The 14,692-nt window shown below is 30.1% G+C and overlaps 2 protein-coding genes and 1 non-coding gene across 4 annotated transcripts; 2 read left to right on the top strand and 1 right to left on the bottom strand.

The window, feature by feature from the left end:
- Nucleotides 1-1,757: 1,757 nt before the first annotated feature.
- On the bottom strand, nt 1,758-2,938 carry LOC137832524 (RING-H2 finger protein ATL39-like). The gene has a single exon (XM_068640724.1). It carries the CDS (start codon nt 2,621-2,623, stop codon nt 1,940-1,942), a length of 684 nt encoding a protein of 227 aa, XP_068496825.1. The 5' UTR covers nt 2,624-2,938; the 3' UTR covers nt 1,758-1,939.
- Nucleotides 2,939-4,259: 1,321 nt separating this feature from the next.
- Nucleotides 4,260-4,333, top strand: TRNAI-UAU (transfer RNA isoleucine (anticodon UAU)). The gene has a single exon. It is a non-coding gene; the product is annotated as a tRNA-Ile (tRNA).
- Nucleotides 4,334-4,660: 327 nt separating this feature from the next.
- On the top strand, nt 4,661-9,239 carry LOC137832523 (protein IQ-DOMAIN 9-like). 2 transcript variants are annotated; one of them, XM_068640722.1, is made up of 6 exons: nt 4,661-5,129; nt 5,729-5,838; nt 6,597-6,764; nt 7,552-7,779; nt 8,300-8,413; nt 8,507-9,239. In XM_068640722.1, the coding sequence occupies exons 2-6, from the start codon at nt 5,767-5,769 to the stop codon at nt 8,843-8,845; spliced, it is 921 nt and encodes a 306-aa protein (XP_068496823.1). In that variant the 5' UTR covers nt 4,661-5,129; nt 5,729-5,766; the 3' UTR covers nt 8,846-9,239. The 2 variants fall into 2 exon arrangements, with proteins under 2 accessions (XP_068496823.1, XP_068496824.1); XM_068640723.1 differs by having other exon boundaries at nt 5,127-5,237.
- The last annotated feature ends 5,453 nt before the right edge of the window (nt 9,240-14,692 follow it).

The following is a 14,692-nucleotide window of genomic DNA, read 5'->3' as shown; positions in this document are numbered from 1 at the left end:
AAAGGATTGTTGGGATAAGTGTTTCACTTGTCTCAAAAGGATAAAAGTGTTTTTGGTGTGACATCTTGCACATAAGAAAGAGCAGCTTTGCGTGTTGACTTCTAAAACGACCACAATTTGTGTACTTGGTACTGCATCTGCCATGCCAGAGCCGACAGAGCCGACATCACTTTTGCAGAGGAATCAAGGTTTCGTTGCAGTTGATACTTTGTTTCTGCTACAAGAGATATAAAAATATACACAACAAATATAAAAAACATATATAACATAAAGGACCGTGAAGAAATGGATACTTAAAACATTTTCTTTTGAAATATATCAGTATAAAATAAAATTATTTTAAGTTATAGTTTTTGTTACAAGGGTCGGAGATGAGAAATTTACACAAATAATTGTCAATGGTTTAAGTCTTCGACTAGGATTATTCATATCAAGGTATTTGTAAAACGGAATCTAGATGAAATTCTAATGGTGATATTCCTTCAAGTGATTCAATTTTCGGGAAACGAGAATTCTTACTGCGATATATATTGACCATATCCTATGTAAAAGATAGTTCTCTCATTGTTGTTAAGATAAGTGTATAAAAGATAGTTTTCATTGTTGTTGTTCTCTCTTATATATATTGATCATATCCTATGTAACTTAATAAGATTCTTTCTTTATTGAGTCATTAAAAGTGATTAAGTCTAATGAATAAAAGATGACACACATTTTCAATTAAAGATAGGATTCTGATTACATTTTTTAATATATATTTATAAAAATAATAACGTGTTTATATAAATGGACTAAATATTTAACCCAATTTAATTAATTTTATTATTAATTTTTTGTATATATATTATATTTAATTTATTATCTTAACATCAGACTAAGTGACCAACCTTTGACCTTCAATCGGTGTATGCCACCAAACTTACGTAACAGTTTTCTTCCGCACATTAGATCAATCCTATTGGATGCAAGACTTTGTACACAATTCTTTGTAATCCTTTGTGAAAAATTCTTTGGACACAATTTTCCATTTGCCTTTTTTTGCAAGACTTGGAAACTAAGTTGGTGCTTTATGACATATACATTTGTGTATGTTAATGACTAAATATCCTCTTCACTCATTTTTTATATGTATTATTATAATCAAAACTTAGAATAATCAAAACTTAGTTGTTGATGTTATGTTCGTATTATATTTATATCAGATGTTGATTTAAAAAGTTATATTTTTTTTCAAAATTATTATTATTTTGTTGTTAAAAATTTAGGATGTTACACTTGTAATCTTCTTTCTTGTACTTTTTTTCTATCCATGTCACCTTGACTATATTAACCAGCTTTACATGGTGTGGACTATCCTAATTTAACTTCAATTCGACACGAAATTTATCAATATTAAGTTTGGATTTGAATTGAATAAATGTTTTTCACAGGAATACAAATTTATTTAAATAACTTTTTTTTAAAATTATTTAAAAAATGGTCATGGGTCGACCCTAATCCGTTGATTTTTGTTGACATTTTAATTATATTAAAAAAATTATGTCAACTTTTTATTCCGGTAAGTTTTTCTTGCCTCAACCCTCGTTAGTCTTGGGCAAAGCTCGGCTGAAGCAAAATGAAATGTTTAATGATAAGAATTGCAGAAGAATCGTTGGGTATTAATCTTCTTATCTTGGGTTCTTTATTTTATCTGAACTTCTCGTAACAAAAAGAAATTTAGATTGGCCATTAATGTTATTCCTACAAACAGTTAAAAATAGGGAAATAATATTATTTATTCAGTTTATCCCTGATACAATGAACAGAAATACAAAGCAATCACAAATACAGGAAAATTGTGGCATAAACAGTTCCAACACCCCATATAAAAACATATAAATGCCCATCCAAACTAAAGAAAGGAGAAAATTAGCAAATAACAATACAATCACTACTTAATTCAGTGTCTTCCTATATCTATTGTAGATTCATCACAACTTTGAGTCCTCCCTGATCTTTCCCTGTTACTGACCATCCTATGGAAAGATCCTATTCTCAAACCAGAACACCCCACCTTCTCCATTTCATCACCATCTTCTACCTCATCACCACTCACAGCAGGTGGTGCTGTGGGTTGCACTTGGTGGACCCTTGTGGCCAAATGATCATGTTCTTCTGGTGCCACCTTTGGGTCAGCCACAGTGCGGCAAATTGGGCATGTGGTGTTAGAACTAAACCATTTATCGACACAATCAACATGAAAAATGTGCTTACAATTTGGTAGCACTCTAGTAACTGCATCCTCTGTAATAGTGGCAAGGCAAACCGAACACTCTATGACTTCACCTTTCTTGAACTGTTCCGTTTGGCTGTACAAAAGTTTAGGCAGAGAGGCTATGATCGAAGGTTCCAGTCCAGAGTTGCATGGCTCCACAGAACTCACATCAATTGGTGTTATTTGAGTGGTGATCTGGTAAAGAAGGTCGTTTTGGCGTCTCCTCTGTTGGCGTCTGATGAAATATTTGACACTGAAATGGAAGATGATGATGAACAAGATCATACTAAGTAAAGAGAGAGCTGCTGCTAGCATCAACTTCAGGCCTACACTAAGTGATTCCTCGTCATGCTTTTCCTTAGAGCCCATGCTTATTTGATTTCAATGGAATCTACTATGGAGATTGATTGTGTTTATACGGAACATATTCCACGGCTTCAAATGGAAATTATTGCTGAGGAAAACAAACTTTGAAACACGCAAAATGGAACCATTTACTTTCAATCTTAAATTTGTTTCCGTCAATATTGTTGACTTTGGCGCAACAAATTGTTTTGTTGGGTGTTTGGAGCAATTGATGTTTAGGGACAAAGACTTCTAGCTACATTACAGACTAAATTTCAATGGAGAAATTTATTTAGTGTTTTAGTTGTTATCATTTTATTGAGTAAAAAATATCCTTTTTTTAATTTTTAATTTTAAATATATATTACTCTTAAGATTTAAAGAAAGAGGGATTGGGTTTTTATTTTGGGTATAATTTAATCAGTTAATTTCATTTGTATAAATTTTGGGTAGAAAATGGAAACTTGAAGTTCTAGAAAAAAAACCAAAAAAATAAATTTAAATAAAGAAACTTAATGAGGCAAAAAAAATTAAAGGACAAATATAATATTTCCGAATAGAAAGATAAAAAATGAAATAGTTTATGAATGGAAGGGTGAAATGTGATGTCTATTTTTGGTGCCACTTAAGCAATACAAAAAGCAAAGAATTTTCAAGAATTTTCAAAGTGAGAGGTTTATAAGAAATAACCTTCTTAAGAAAGTAGTGCATAAAGTATTTTAAGTTGAAAAAAATTAATAGTATGCCATTACAAGTGTTTGAAGGAGACTCCTCATGCTCCAATTTCCAACCAGAACGAAAGTTGGTATGAGTTTCTTATGTCATTGAAATTTCTGCTCAATTTGTTGCCCAATGATTTATTCTGGAAATAAAAAGCAAATTGATAAATGCATATACTGATTTTAAAATATGTATGAATATAATATTCATTAAATGTCATTTTACTTATTCACGAATGTAATTAAAATTTTATCTTATAATTAAGTGTTCAGTTAAACATGGATAAGAAATATATATGAAAACATTATTTTTTATATGAATTACTTTATGTTGTTGTGTTTAATCTTCATTTTAATTGATATTAATTAGCGACCACAAAATAAATTGGATCATCATATTTTATTTTGTTGAACATGAGGCACTTATTTATATTTACTTGATTTATTTATATCAATTTGCAAATTGATATGTAATTTTTTTTGTTTTATATGTAAGATTAATTCGATAACTTTTATTTAACAATGATACGGAATTGTAATATTATTTAATGTTTTATAATCGGCAATGTTATTTAATGTGTTGTATCAATTTAATTTTCCTATAAATTTATTATTTGATTGGAATTGATATTATCAAATACCAGAAAATGAAATAAAATAAAAACTAAAAGAGGGGGGAAATGAGAATAAAAAAAGTAAATATAACACAACTAATAATGAATTAAGATGAATTCTTACAAAATTTAAGATATATGAACATAATTAACAAATAATAATATAAAAATTGTATAAAATTTCTATTATAGAATAAAAGTTTTGAATGAAGAATGAGACCTTAAAATTCAAATAAATATGTGACTGGACTATAAAACTAATATTTACACAAAAAACATAATCTAATAAAAAATTAAATTAAATTTCATAAAACACGATTTTAAAGTTGTCCCGTAGCTCAGTTGGTTAGAGCGCTGGTCTTATGAGTCGGAGGTCGCGAGTTCGAGCCTCGTCGGGACCAGTTTTTATATTATTATTATTTTTTTTAATTTATGTTCCTATCTGTCATGAGTTGATTTTTCACCAACGGCCGACAACCTTCCACGTCGGAACCTTAATTTAAGGATCTAATACACTTGCCTGCACCAGATGATCCCACAACAAATTATACCCATCTATCTGTTTTGTCTCTACCATATATATATATACTAATAATCTTCAATAATATAAAATAAATCCCCTTTTGCAAATGTATAATTTTTGTTGGTTATCATTTTACTACAAATAGAAAATATTAAAAATTGTAAGAAACTCCCTTCAAAGAATATGTAAAAATAGCAGAGGAGATAAAGCAAAGCGTGAAGATGAAAAGATTGGTAGAATAGAATTTGTTGTGGTGTCATTTTAGGGTTCCTTGTCGAGTTCTCCAAAAATCCAACCAACTATGTATGCCATATTACGATAATATCTATGTGGGTCCGTTCAGGGCAACAGCGCAAGACTACCCTCACCCCATCTTATCATGTATTCGTCGGTCGTCGCTTTCACATACATAAAGTCTTTTCCTTTTATATTTATTTCATTTTTGGACTTACATTCATCTTTCCTTCAACTTATAGAACTATGGCTGGTATTGGGCCATGGCAATCCACATTTCACACCCACCTTTTATTCTTTTCCTCACTCTTTCTCTCTCTCTCTCTTCGTTCTCTACTTTTCTTCCTCTTTACTTCTACACTAATATATCATTTTCCCCACACCCCATTGCTACGTTGCCAGTTCAGGAAAGAAAAGGGGTCTCCTTTGGAACTTCTCTGGTATGCCTGTCTTTCTCACCCCACTTGCATTTTTCTTTCTTTTTTTGTGATGCTGGGAAACCCATTTTAATGTTCATTTTGGACATATTCATCGTTTCTTTTCCAGAGGTTGAGTTCTTGATCCATGTTTTTGATGTGCTGTTTTTGGTAGATCACATTATGAGTTTGTTTTGTTTTCTCTTGGAAGTTTCGCTGACTTGGCTGTTATTATTTCTGGGAAGACAACAAATAGTCGTTTTTTTTTTATCAACTATAACAGCATGTCCTATATTTTCATTACATTTAGCTTCAATATGTTAAATTTGCTGCTTTCTTTTTGTAGTGTCTGAAATTGTGTGTAAGCTTTTCTGATCCTAGTGTGATTTCTGATAGGATCCATACTATGTATATTTGGGACAGAATTTTTCATTGGTTGAATATAGTATATGCATTGGACTTTTTTTATAAAACAATGTACACACGAAATTCCCTTATCAAGCTTTAAAATCATGTATTTCTACATAGACTAATGTTTAGAAGTCTAAGTGTCTAACTTTCTAAGGCCTGAATGTGTATTAATGAAGAGTGAGATAAGATGCTAATGTTTGGTATATTTCCAGGGCTATGTTATTTTGAAAGAAGTTACTTCGCATCAAGAATGGGTTCACATTGGTTTAAGACAATAATTAGCTTAAGAAAATCAAAGAAAGGCCGATCAAAGAAAGCAAAGGTACAATGTACTTCCTATCATTTGTAGTCTTTTTTTCTAATCCTTGCATGGATTAAATTGCAGAAATGTCAATCTGTTGTTTTTAAACCTCTATACCTCCATTATTCTCCTAAACTATTGAATTAACTTGAGTTTTGATGCCCCTTTATCTTAAATTATTTACGTCGTGATATAGAGATAAAAGCCTTTATATAATTGCAGTTCTCATTTCCAATAAAGGACAAAACTGTAGTAAGTTGGCTCTAGACCCATACCCAGGGTCTGATTGGAAGAACTTATTTACTACTTATTTGGATTTATTTTATGATATAAGTACTTGGATAAGTATAACTCGTCAGGAGTGCTTATGAAAATAACTTATTATTATTATTATTATTATTATTATTATTAAGTTGTTACGAAAATGAATCTTAAGTTCTTTTCTATAATTTAAAAGACTAACATACTGTCCAGTACGTTGTTGCTATAAAATGAAGAGCAAAGTTAGTTTAGAAGCCCTCTATAAACTATAAGGTCATTCAATATTTCTGACTGCAATACACCTCTAAATGAATGTAGCTATTTTTTAAACCGTATTTTAACTGAGTTTGGAATGATCATGCATATGATGATGCACAGTAATGTTGTTTACAAAAACTTAATTGCTTTGTTTATGTTAGGCTGCAGAAATACCATTTTTATCAAGTATTTCAATATATTTTTCATGAGCCCTTGTAACCAGAATATTTCTATCTCTGTCTGGCCACATTTTGAGACAGGGTATCTTAGCTCAAGAGAAACTAAATGCATCAAAGTCAGACAATTATACTGGAAAAGAGTCTAGTGATTTAGCAAATGGTATTAAAAGTGAAAACCTTGTCTCACCTGGGGTGTCAGTTGAAACTATTGCTGCAACAAGGATCCAGACTGCATTCCGAGCTTATAAGGTGTGTTCAGTTGAAAAATGTGCAGAGAGGTTCTTTTATAATATATGTGTATGATAACTCTAGTCTGACATTTTTTATTGAGCATCTTTAGCAATCATAATTCTGTATATATTATTTCATTTTTCCATTGTCAATGTTTATGTAGTACTGTACCGTTATTGCTTGTATGCCAGATTTCTGATTTCATTTTAGAGGGATGTATGATTGCTGAGTTTTTGTTTACAGAAAAACTAAAAATATTGCAGAGTAGACATAATACTGTGGAATTAAATTACTATGTTTACACACACTAGTGGTATTATTCAAGCTATATCTACTGCATTGCATGATGCGAAGGGCATTGCAAAATGTCATTAAATCAAATCTGCTGTGTTCTTAATTTTATGAATTAAGTGCTGAATTTGACTAATACATTAGGACGGCAAGGGTTCAATTGACCCTTGTTTTTCATAATGTTCGTGGGATTGGAGATTCATTCTTTTTCATATTGTTACGTGCAAAGTGGATTTTTAAATTCTCCTATTGTTTTTTGAGCGAAGAGTGATATTTTATCTCTCTATCTTGACACCTTTTTCCTTTTCATTAATTATAATTGCATGCTATAATTCTTCAAAACAAACATGAATTGGTAAATTTTTTACTAATCAACTCTTGATTTATGCTTGCTGATGATTAGTATTAGAGGCATTCAGATGTAGATTTGTGTTACTTATTTATTATAGTCCAAACATGTCTTAATATCTTTGACTGGTGTTTATTTTGTAACTCTGACTTTTAAACTGTCCAGGCTAGAAAGGCTTTACGTCGCATGAAAGGATTTTCAAAACTGAAGATCCTAACAGAAGGTTTCACTGTTACAAAGCAAGCCAGTGCAGCTATAACATATCTTCACTCATGGAGCAAGATACAAGGTGAGATCAGAGATCGTCGAATATGTATGGTAACAGAAGACAGGATCAGGAGGAAGAAACTAGAGTCTCAATTAAAACTGGAAGCAAAACTTCATGATCTGGAGGTAATCTTGAGTTTGCTTTGCCCTCATTTTCTTTAAGCTTGTTCCAGTCTTAAATTTTTTTAAAAGACCATTTTTTTGTGAACCTGGAGTATCCCTAGGCCGAGAGGCAAGACTAATATATCTCGAGGTACTAAGATCTATCTAAGGGGGGATGACATCTACTAACAAAAGTCTTCTCATACGCACAGAGCTTAGATCGAACTTCTAACTTAATGTTTAAGGGAAAAGGTTACATGTCAACTGTGACATCCTGTTGCTTAAAAAAATGTCGTATCTTCTTCCAATGCTATCACTAACTGAATCTAAATTTTCATCTGTCTATTTGATGAAGAGCCTATTGATGTATTTTAGTTGTCTCAGTTATTTCATAGTGGTGAGAAATTATTAGTAGTGTTTATATTTTTCTGGGAAATTTATGGTCTTCCTGGAATATTGCCTTCTCTATTTCACTAGATACATAATATTCTTTGAACATAATTCAGTTAGTCTTGTTCTGAGCACTAGATAGCATAAATTGCAGGTTGAATGGTCTGGTGGTTCTGAAACCATGGAGGAAATCCTTGGAAAGATACATCAGAGGGAAGAAGCAGCAGTTAAGCGCGAAAGAGCCATGGCATATGCCTTTTCCCATCAGGTAGGTTTGTTAGTCTTAGGAATGTCTCAATATCTTTTATTACCTTATCCAACTGATAATCACATTGCATGCATATATTATGAATCATATCAGTGGAGGGCCAACTCTAGTCAGAGCCAAGTGCTTGGTAGTTATGAAGTTAGCAAGGCTAATTGGGGTTGGAGCTGGAAGGAACGGTGGATTGCTGCTCGACCTTGGGAAAGCCGTATCTCCAGTTTATCTGTCACCCCAGAGAAAGCTCAACATAAGCAACCAAACAAGGTTGAGAAGGATAAGAACGCATCAACACCAAAAACTCCAGTCTCAGTTAAACCTCCTTTAGCCATTGCAAAAGGGCCTCCTCCTTCTGCCAATGCAAAAGGCAATTCAAAAGCTAGGAGATTATCTTATCCACCAACTGCCCAGAAAACTGTGGTTCAAGGAGTGCAATGAGTTCTCGATATGGTGACAAAGGTAGAGCACAATTTTTAAGTATCAAGCTTTTTTGATAACTTGTGTGGAACTGAATTGGTTACAATCCATAAAAGGTCAACCAAAAAGCCAACTTATTTATTTATTGGATTGCTTCCAATTGTGCATACGAGTGTGACTGAAATTCAAACCACTGCAGAGAATGTGTCAAAGACCTGTTGTGGGTGTGATTTGTTGATTGCTTCTGTTTATTTTCTTCTTTTCAATCTTGTATATTCAAGGAAGAGACAGATTGTAGATAGAACAATATATCTATTCTTTTTCCTTATATGTTGTAATAGAAAATTTCCAAGATGTGATCATGCTGTTGACTTCCGCATGGTTTATAGTTACCATTTTCAGATGGCTTTTGCAACTTGCTATTGTTTCTGTTCCATTTAGAATTATATGTTACAAAAGTAATACACAGAAACATTTGTATGTTTTTACCAGAATACTTGCTCTCCCTTCCAATACTATATTACTACCGGACTCTTATAAGCAAACTTGAATATTTTCACATTGATTAAGAATGTTAGTTAAGTTCTGTTTCAGACAAAATGTAGGCGATCTCTGACCTAAAACATTTGAAACAGTGATGATAAGTGTATCTTTTACCGGTATGTATTATATGATCTTTCTGGTAGAGTGTTACATGGTATATATGGACAAAACTCTACCCTCTATCTTTATGGTCTTGATTTTATTTTAATTGAGTGATTAAAATTAATTGATTGAGATCTCATGACTATGACATTACACTAAATATGAAGGTCGGATAACGACCATAAATTACCAACAATCGGGTTAGGTCTATGGCCTTACAAGTTCATTTAATATTTTTGTTTTTGTTCAATAAGGTGATATTTTTCATAAACTAATCTCAAATATATTTATTGAGAATGGTGATTAGGTTTAAAGATAAAAATATTTTTGAAATAATAATTTGAAGTAGAGTTTAGGAAACTAAAATTTGTTTATATTTAACTCTACCAAATATTACTTCTTTTTGTTTGTATTTTGGTTTAGCGGGAGTAGTTGTTTTATATTAGCACACCATCATTCAGAAAACATTAATTACTAAGATTGTAGAGTAAAATATCATAATTTAATGTAATAGTTCTGTAAAACTTATTCTGATAGATATAATATAAATAAGGGTATAATGAAAAAAAAAACTTTATAAATGTTATTTTGAATTTATAAAATAATTATAGTTTTGGAACAAAACTAAATAGTTAAAATAACTATAACTTCGGAACGGAAAGAGTATTAGTAATCATGCATTTTATTTTATGAGAGTTTAGCAAATGATATTTAGTGAAAAATCAGGTGCAATACCACTAGTTGAATAATTTCATTTACATGCTTTGAAACTCACCCAAAGTATGCAAATTGTAAATTTTGGGTTTGGTGCAACCTAAGAAATGGGTACTTTTTGAAATTGTCTGAGAAGGTTATAAAAGAAGTAATTAGATTTAGTAATGGAGGGTGGAAAATAATTGCAGAAGAAGTGGTAGATGATAGTGGTGGGTGGAAAGAGTACCTAATTAGTAGGTGATCAATTATGCTTGATAATTCTCATCACCAACTTCATCGGTCTATCTTAATGTCTAATTATGAACCAATAATCTTCTATCAAACTACTCTTAAATGTTTCTTTTTCTTAAAACAACTTTCAAAACACCCTAAGTAAGAAGTAACCCTATCCCTAAAATGTATTAATTTCACTGCCAAATTTACTTTTTATCATAATTATTTGCTGAAGTCACTTTTTCAACACGAACAAAGCTTAGTGTTTAAATGGAAATTTTCAAAAAATTTAAATATTTCAAATACATCAAAATTTTAATAATTTCAATTGTCATTTTTTTAAAATAAAATGATTTCAATATTTTTTGGATAAAGTATTCAATTCTAATAGTATGTTAAATTTATTTTTATTTTTATTTTTTAAATATTGAATACATATTTTACAAAAAAATAACATTTTAAATAAAATTAAAGATTAAAGTGATTGTTTTATAAAATCATGAAAAAATACCAACACGTAAACTAATGCTACAGCCATAGGGCCGAAGAGGGAATAGCCTAGGGCCCAGGAAAGGTTCTTTTCCTTTTTCTCTTTAATTTTCCAAATTTAAATTTTTTTCTTATGGCCCATTTCATACCGCAAAGTTTATTCACACGAATTGATTATGGCTCAGCATTAAGCATGTGTTATATAAGAGATTATCAAATAAATACTTAGAATTTGTTTCATGAGTGCTGTTTATGAATAAAAAATATTATTTTAATTTAGGAATTCATGTTTAATGTTTTTTTTATATAACTTATGTTCATGAAATTATATTAAAACAATAATTTTATTTATAACTCTTATGGTAGTTCTTATTTATGAATTATTTTTATAATAACAAATAAAACGAAGCTAACTTTTTTTCATGTACACAAAAATCACAAGTATAGAGTATCATAAAGTAATAATGTCATTCTTTCAAATAGACTCAACATCTTATTTTTTAAACCATTACTAACTAAACAAAATTAAACACAAGAGAAACAAATTAAAATGACAGTTGAATTTAAAGGTTAAATTAAAATTTTAAAATATGATTTACATTATGACAGAAGACAAATTAATTAATTATTGTGATTTATAACTGAAAACGAATTAATCTGAAATATTTGGTGTCCCTTTTGTATGCAAGTATAAGTCTAATTAAATTAATCTCTTACTCAAAATATCTCTAATTAATATAATCTCATACTCTGTTGGTAGTTATATTCAAGTAGACCTTTTATAGAGTTTAACTTACTTTGTGTGGTTCTGCATCTAAGTTTTTTTTTTTGTAATTTTAAAACTATACGTTCTGGTTTCAATATATAGCTAAATGTTTAAGTTTATGTTAAATGTTAGTCAATTCATTTAACACTATAAAAATAATTTAAAAAACTAAAGAGAAAAGAAAATAATTAGAGAAATGCTTCCAAGACTATCTATGAGTTCATATCGAGCTTAATAATAGGATAAAAGCAAATCCGATATCAATATCTGAAAATGACAAAAAAAAAATATTATTTACTTTACTTCTGATAAAGAGATGACATTAATTATATTAATTATGGTAATGATGAACTAAGTATGTGATATTGTAATTAATTTGAGAAAGAATATAAGAAAAAGAATATGACCTGAAATAATAACCATTTAACTGAAAATTATGATTTTTCACTAACTAAATGCATTAGTTGAAAGAGATCTATAACACTACCAAAAAAAATAAAATATAAAATATTGTTGAACAATCTACTTTGCCACACTAATTTTGAGTTATTTTTTTATCATATGTGATACTTTAAACAGTAGACTAGACTTAGATTCAACCACTCAATTTCTAGAAATCATCTTCAGCAGCAATAATGGTTTTCTACTATACTTAGCCACAGACACATAATTCTCGTAATCCTCATCTTCTTCCATTGTCGCCACCAATTTGAGTTCGAAAAAATAATTCTTTTTGTCGTCATACTTTTCTAAACAAAAATAAAAACCTAATGCAAGCAACAAAATCACAGAACAAAACTAACAATAACATTTAATAGTCACAACTTCTTAATTTTTCAATATGATACAACACAAGTTTTCCAGATTATGAAATTGAAAAGTGTTTTTTTTTTCATATCTTTTTACACACTGAAATAATATTAAGGTCAGACTTTTCGTTCTACCACCCCAACAGATCTTTCTTAAAATATTTTTTTATTTCACCTTTAGTTTTCCATTAGAATGTTGAAGAGATTTTAAAAATAAATTGCGTAAAAAATCCTAATTCTTTTATTTATCCTTTGAAACTCGTCATTAGACTTATCCACTTTAATCTCATTAAATAGAATACTTTTATCATCAATGTTTCTAGATCTGCATTAGTAGTTATAATGCTAAAAGACGACTCAAATGCACGAAAAATTAAAAAAAATAATATTATGTAAATAGTATAAAATAATGAAATGGAATCCAAGGAGTTTTGCATTAAAAACCGGTATTTTGGATATGGACTGATAAGTGGGCCTTAATGTGAGTGGGTAGCAAAAAGAAGGTCCAAACTCCAGAAGAGGAACAACACAATCTTAATACCTAACAAGATGAATAAATATTCACTACATTTCTAATTCCTTCACTAGCTGTCAACTTGTTGCATTAAACATTTTTCAATTTCTGATATTCCATATATAGTTTCACGAATTCCACTGTCACGTGTCTTAAATGTCATTTTAGGATTATAGAAAACCGGATACTTTCACTTACTTTACATTTTCAGATACTTCACATGTTTCTTTTACATGTCTGTGTCCGATACATATTCATATTAATGTTTAATCTATATTTGTTCAAGCAAGAAACTCTACACTTTCTAGCCCTCTTTCCTTTTGTTTTTTTTTTAATTATTTCCTTATTAAATAAATTTAATTATCGTATTTTATTCTTAAAGTTAATCCACTATCTGTTAAAAATATTATTGAGATTGAATCTAAAAAGATCGTGTTTGAACCATAACATTATAAACTCTCACTCTCGAACTTAGGTTAAAAGAATGGATAAATAAATCACGCACTCCTGATTATTATTTTCTTATCTTTTAGATTTTCTTATTTCACAATTTGTGTTTCGAGAATCTTTATGATTTGTATAGTCAAAATATTTTACTTAGGTTGTGCAATCCTCTGTCATCAATTAATTGGAAAATAAAAAAAATATTGAAAAGGAAAACATTGTAATAATTATTGTGCAGATCTCCAATACACCTCCCACGCCGAGACTACCAACTCGTGCGTGAAACTATATATTATGGGTGGTCCAATAACGGTTTGATAGCGGATGACACGATAGGTCCAACACAAACACTCGCTAGGATAAACTTAAAATGACTATGATACTTTAAGCCTAACTCAACTCATAAAACCGATTCATGGGATGAGGTTTGCACCCACTTATATACTATGAAAGGTTCTAATCTCTAGTCGATGTAGGATCTCCAACAATAATATTGAAAAATATTTATATATATATATACATATATATGAATGTAGATTTATGAAATACTAGTAATCTTATATATTTTACTTGTCTACTACTTATGGGTTCCAACAAGGTAGAAAAGAAAACAGAATCAATATGCACCGAAAATACATACACTAAAACACATACCAAAAGTTTAATACGACTGAATATGAAACTGGAACAAAAGAAAACCGGTGAAACAGTTAAAATAAACATGTATAAAAATTTATAAGAAGTAGATGGTTTAGCCACTCGACACGCATAATAATGAAATAAGCACGTTAAACCCACAATCATTTAATGTTCGCACCACTAAATACATCCTAATGCAAATCTTATAGACTCTTTATAAAATAATCATTATTTTAAAGCCAAAACATCAAGTATCTAATACAGGTTAGTGAAGTGTCTGATCGTTAAAACGTTTATATCTAATAAAACTACAATAACCATGCAAGTATGTTAAATATAGAAATATATGCATTGTATGTGTAGGAGAACATAAACCTTGAAGCTGTATTTGTTTTTACAGGAAACTGGAGGGAGACACGTTATTCAATGTTGGTTGTTAGTGATAAAGAATGAAGATGATTATAATGTGGTAGGAGTAGGACGAAAAAGATGCAACCATTCATATATGGAAGCTTTTCCATTTCAAGGACATTAATATTTGTTGCCAAAAACAGGTATTCTTTCACGTCATTCAATCATAAAACCTATACTATTCTACCATCTACCCCTTTTCATTAACTTCTACAAGTTCAAAT

The sequence above is a fragment of the Phaseolus vulgaris genome, chromosome 6 (assembly GCF_000499845.2).
Source record: "Phaseolus vulgaris cultivar G19833 chromosome 6, P. vulgaris v2.0, whole genome shotgun sequence".
Classification (NCBI taxonomy): Eukaryota; Viridiplantae; Streptophyta; class Magnoliopsida; order Fabales; family Fabaceae; genus Phaseolus; species Phaseolus vulgaris.
Note: the sequence above shows the minus strand (reverse complement) of the source record. Positions and strands in the feature narration are given on the sequence as shown.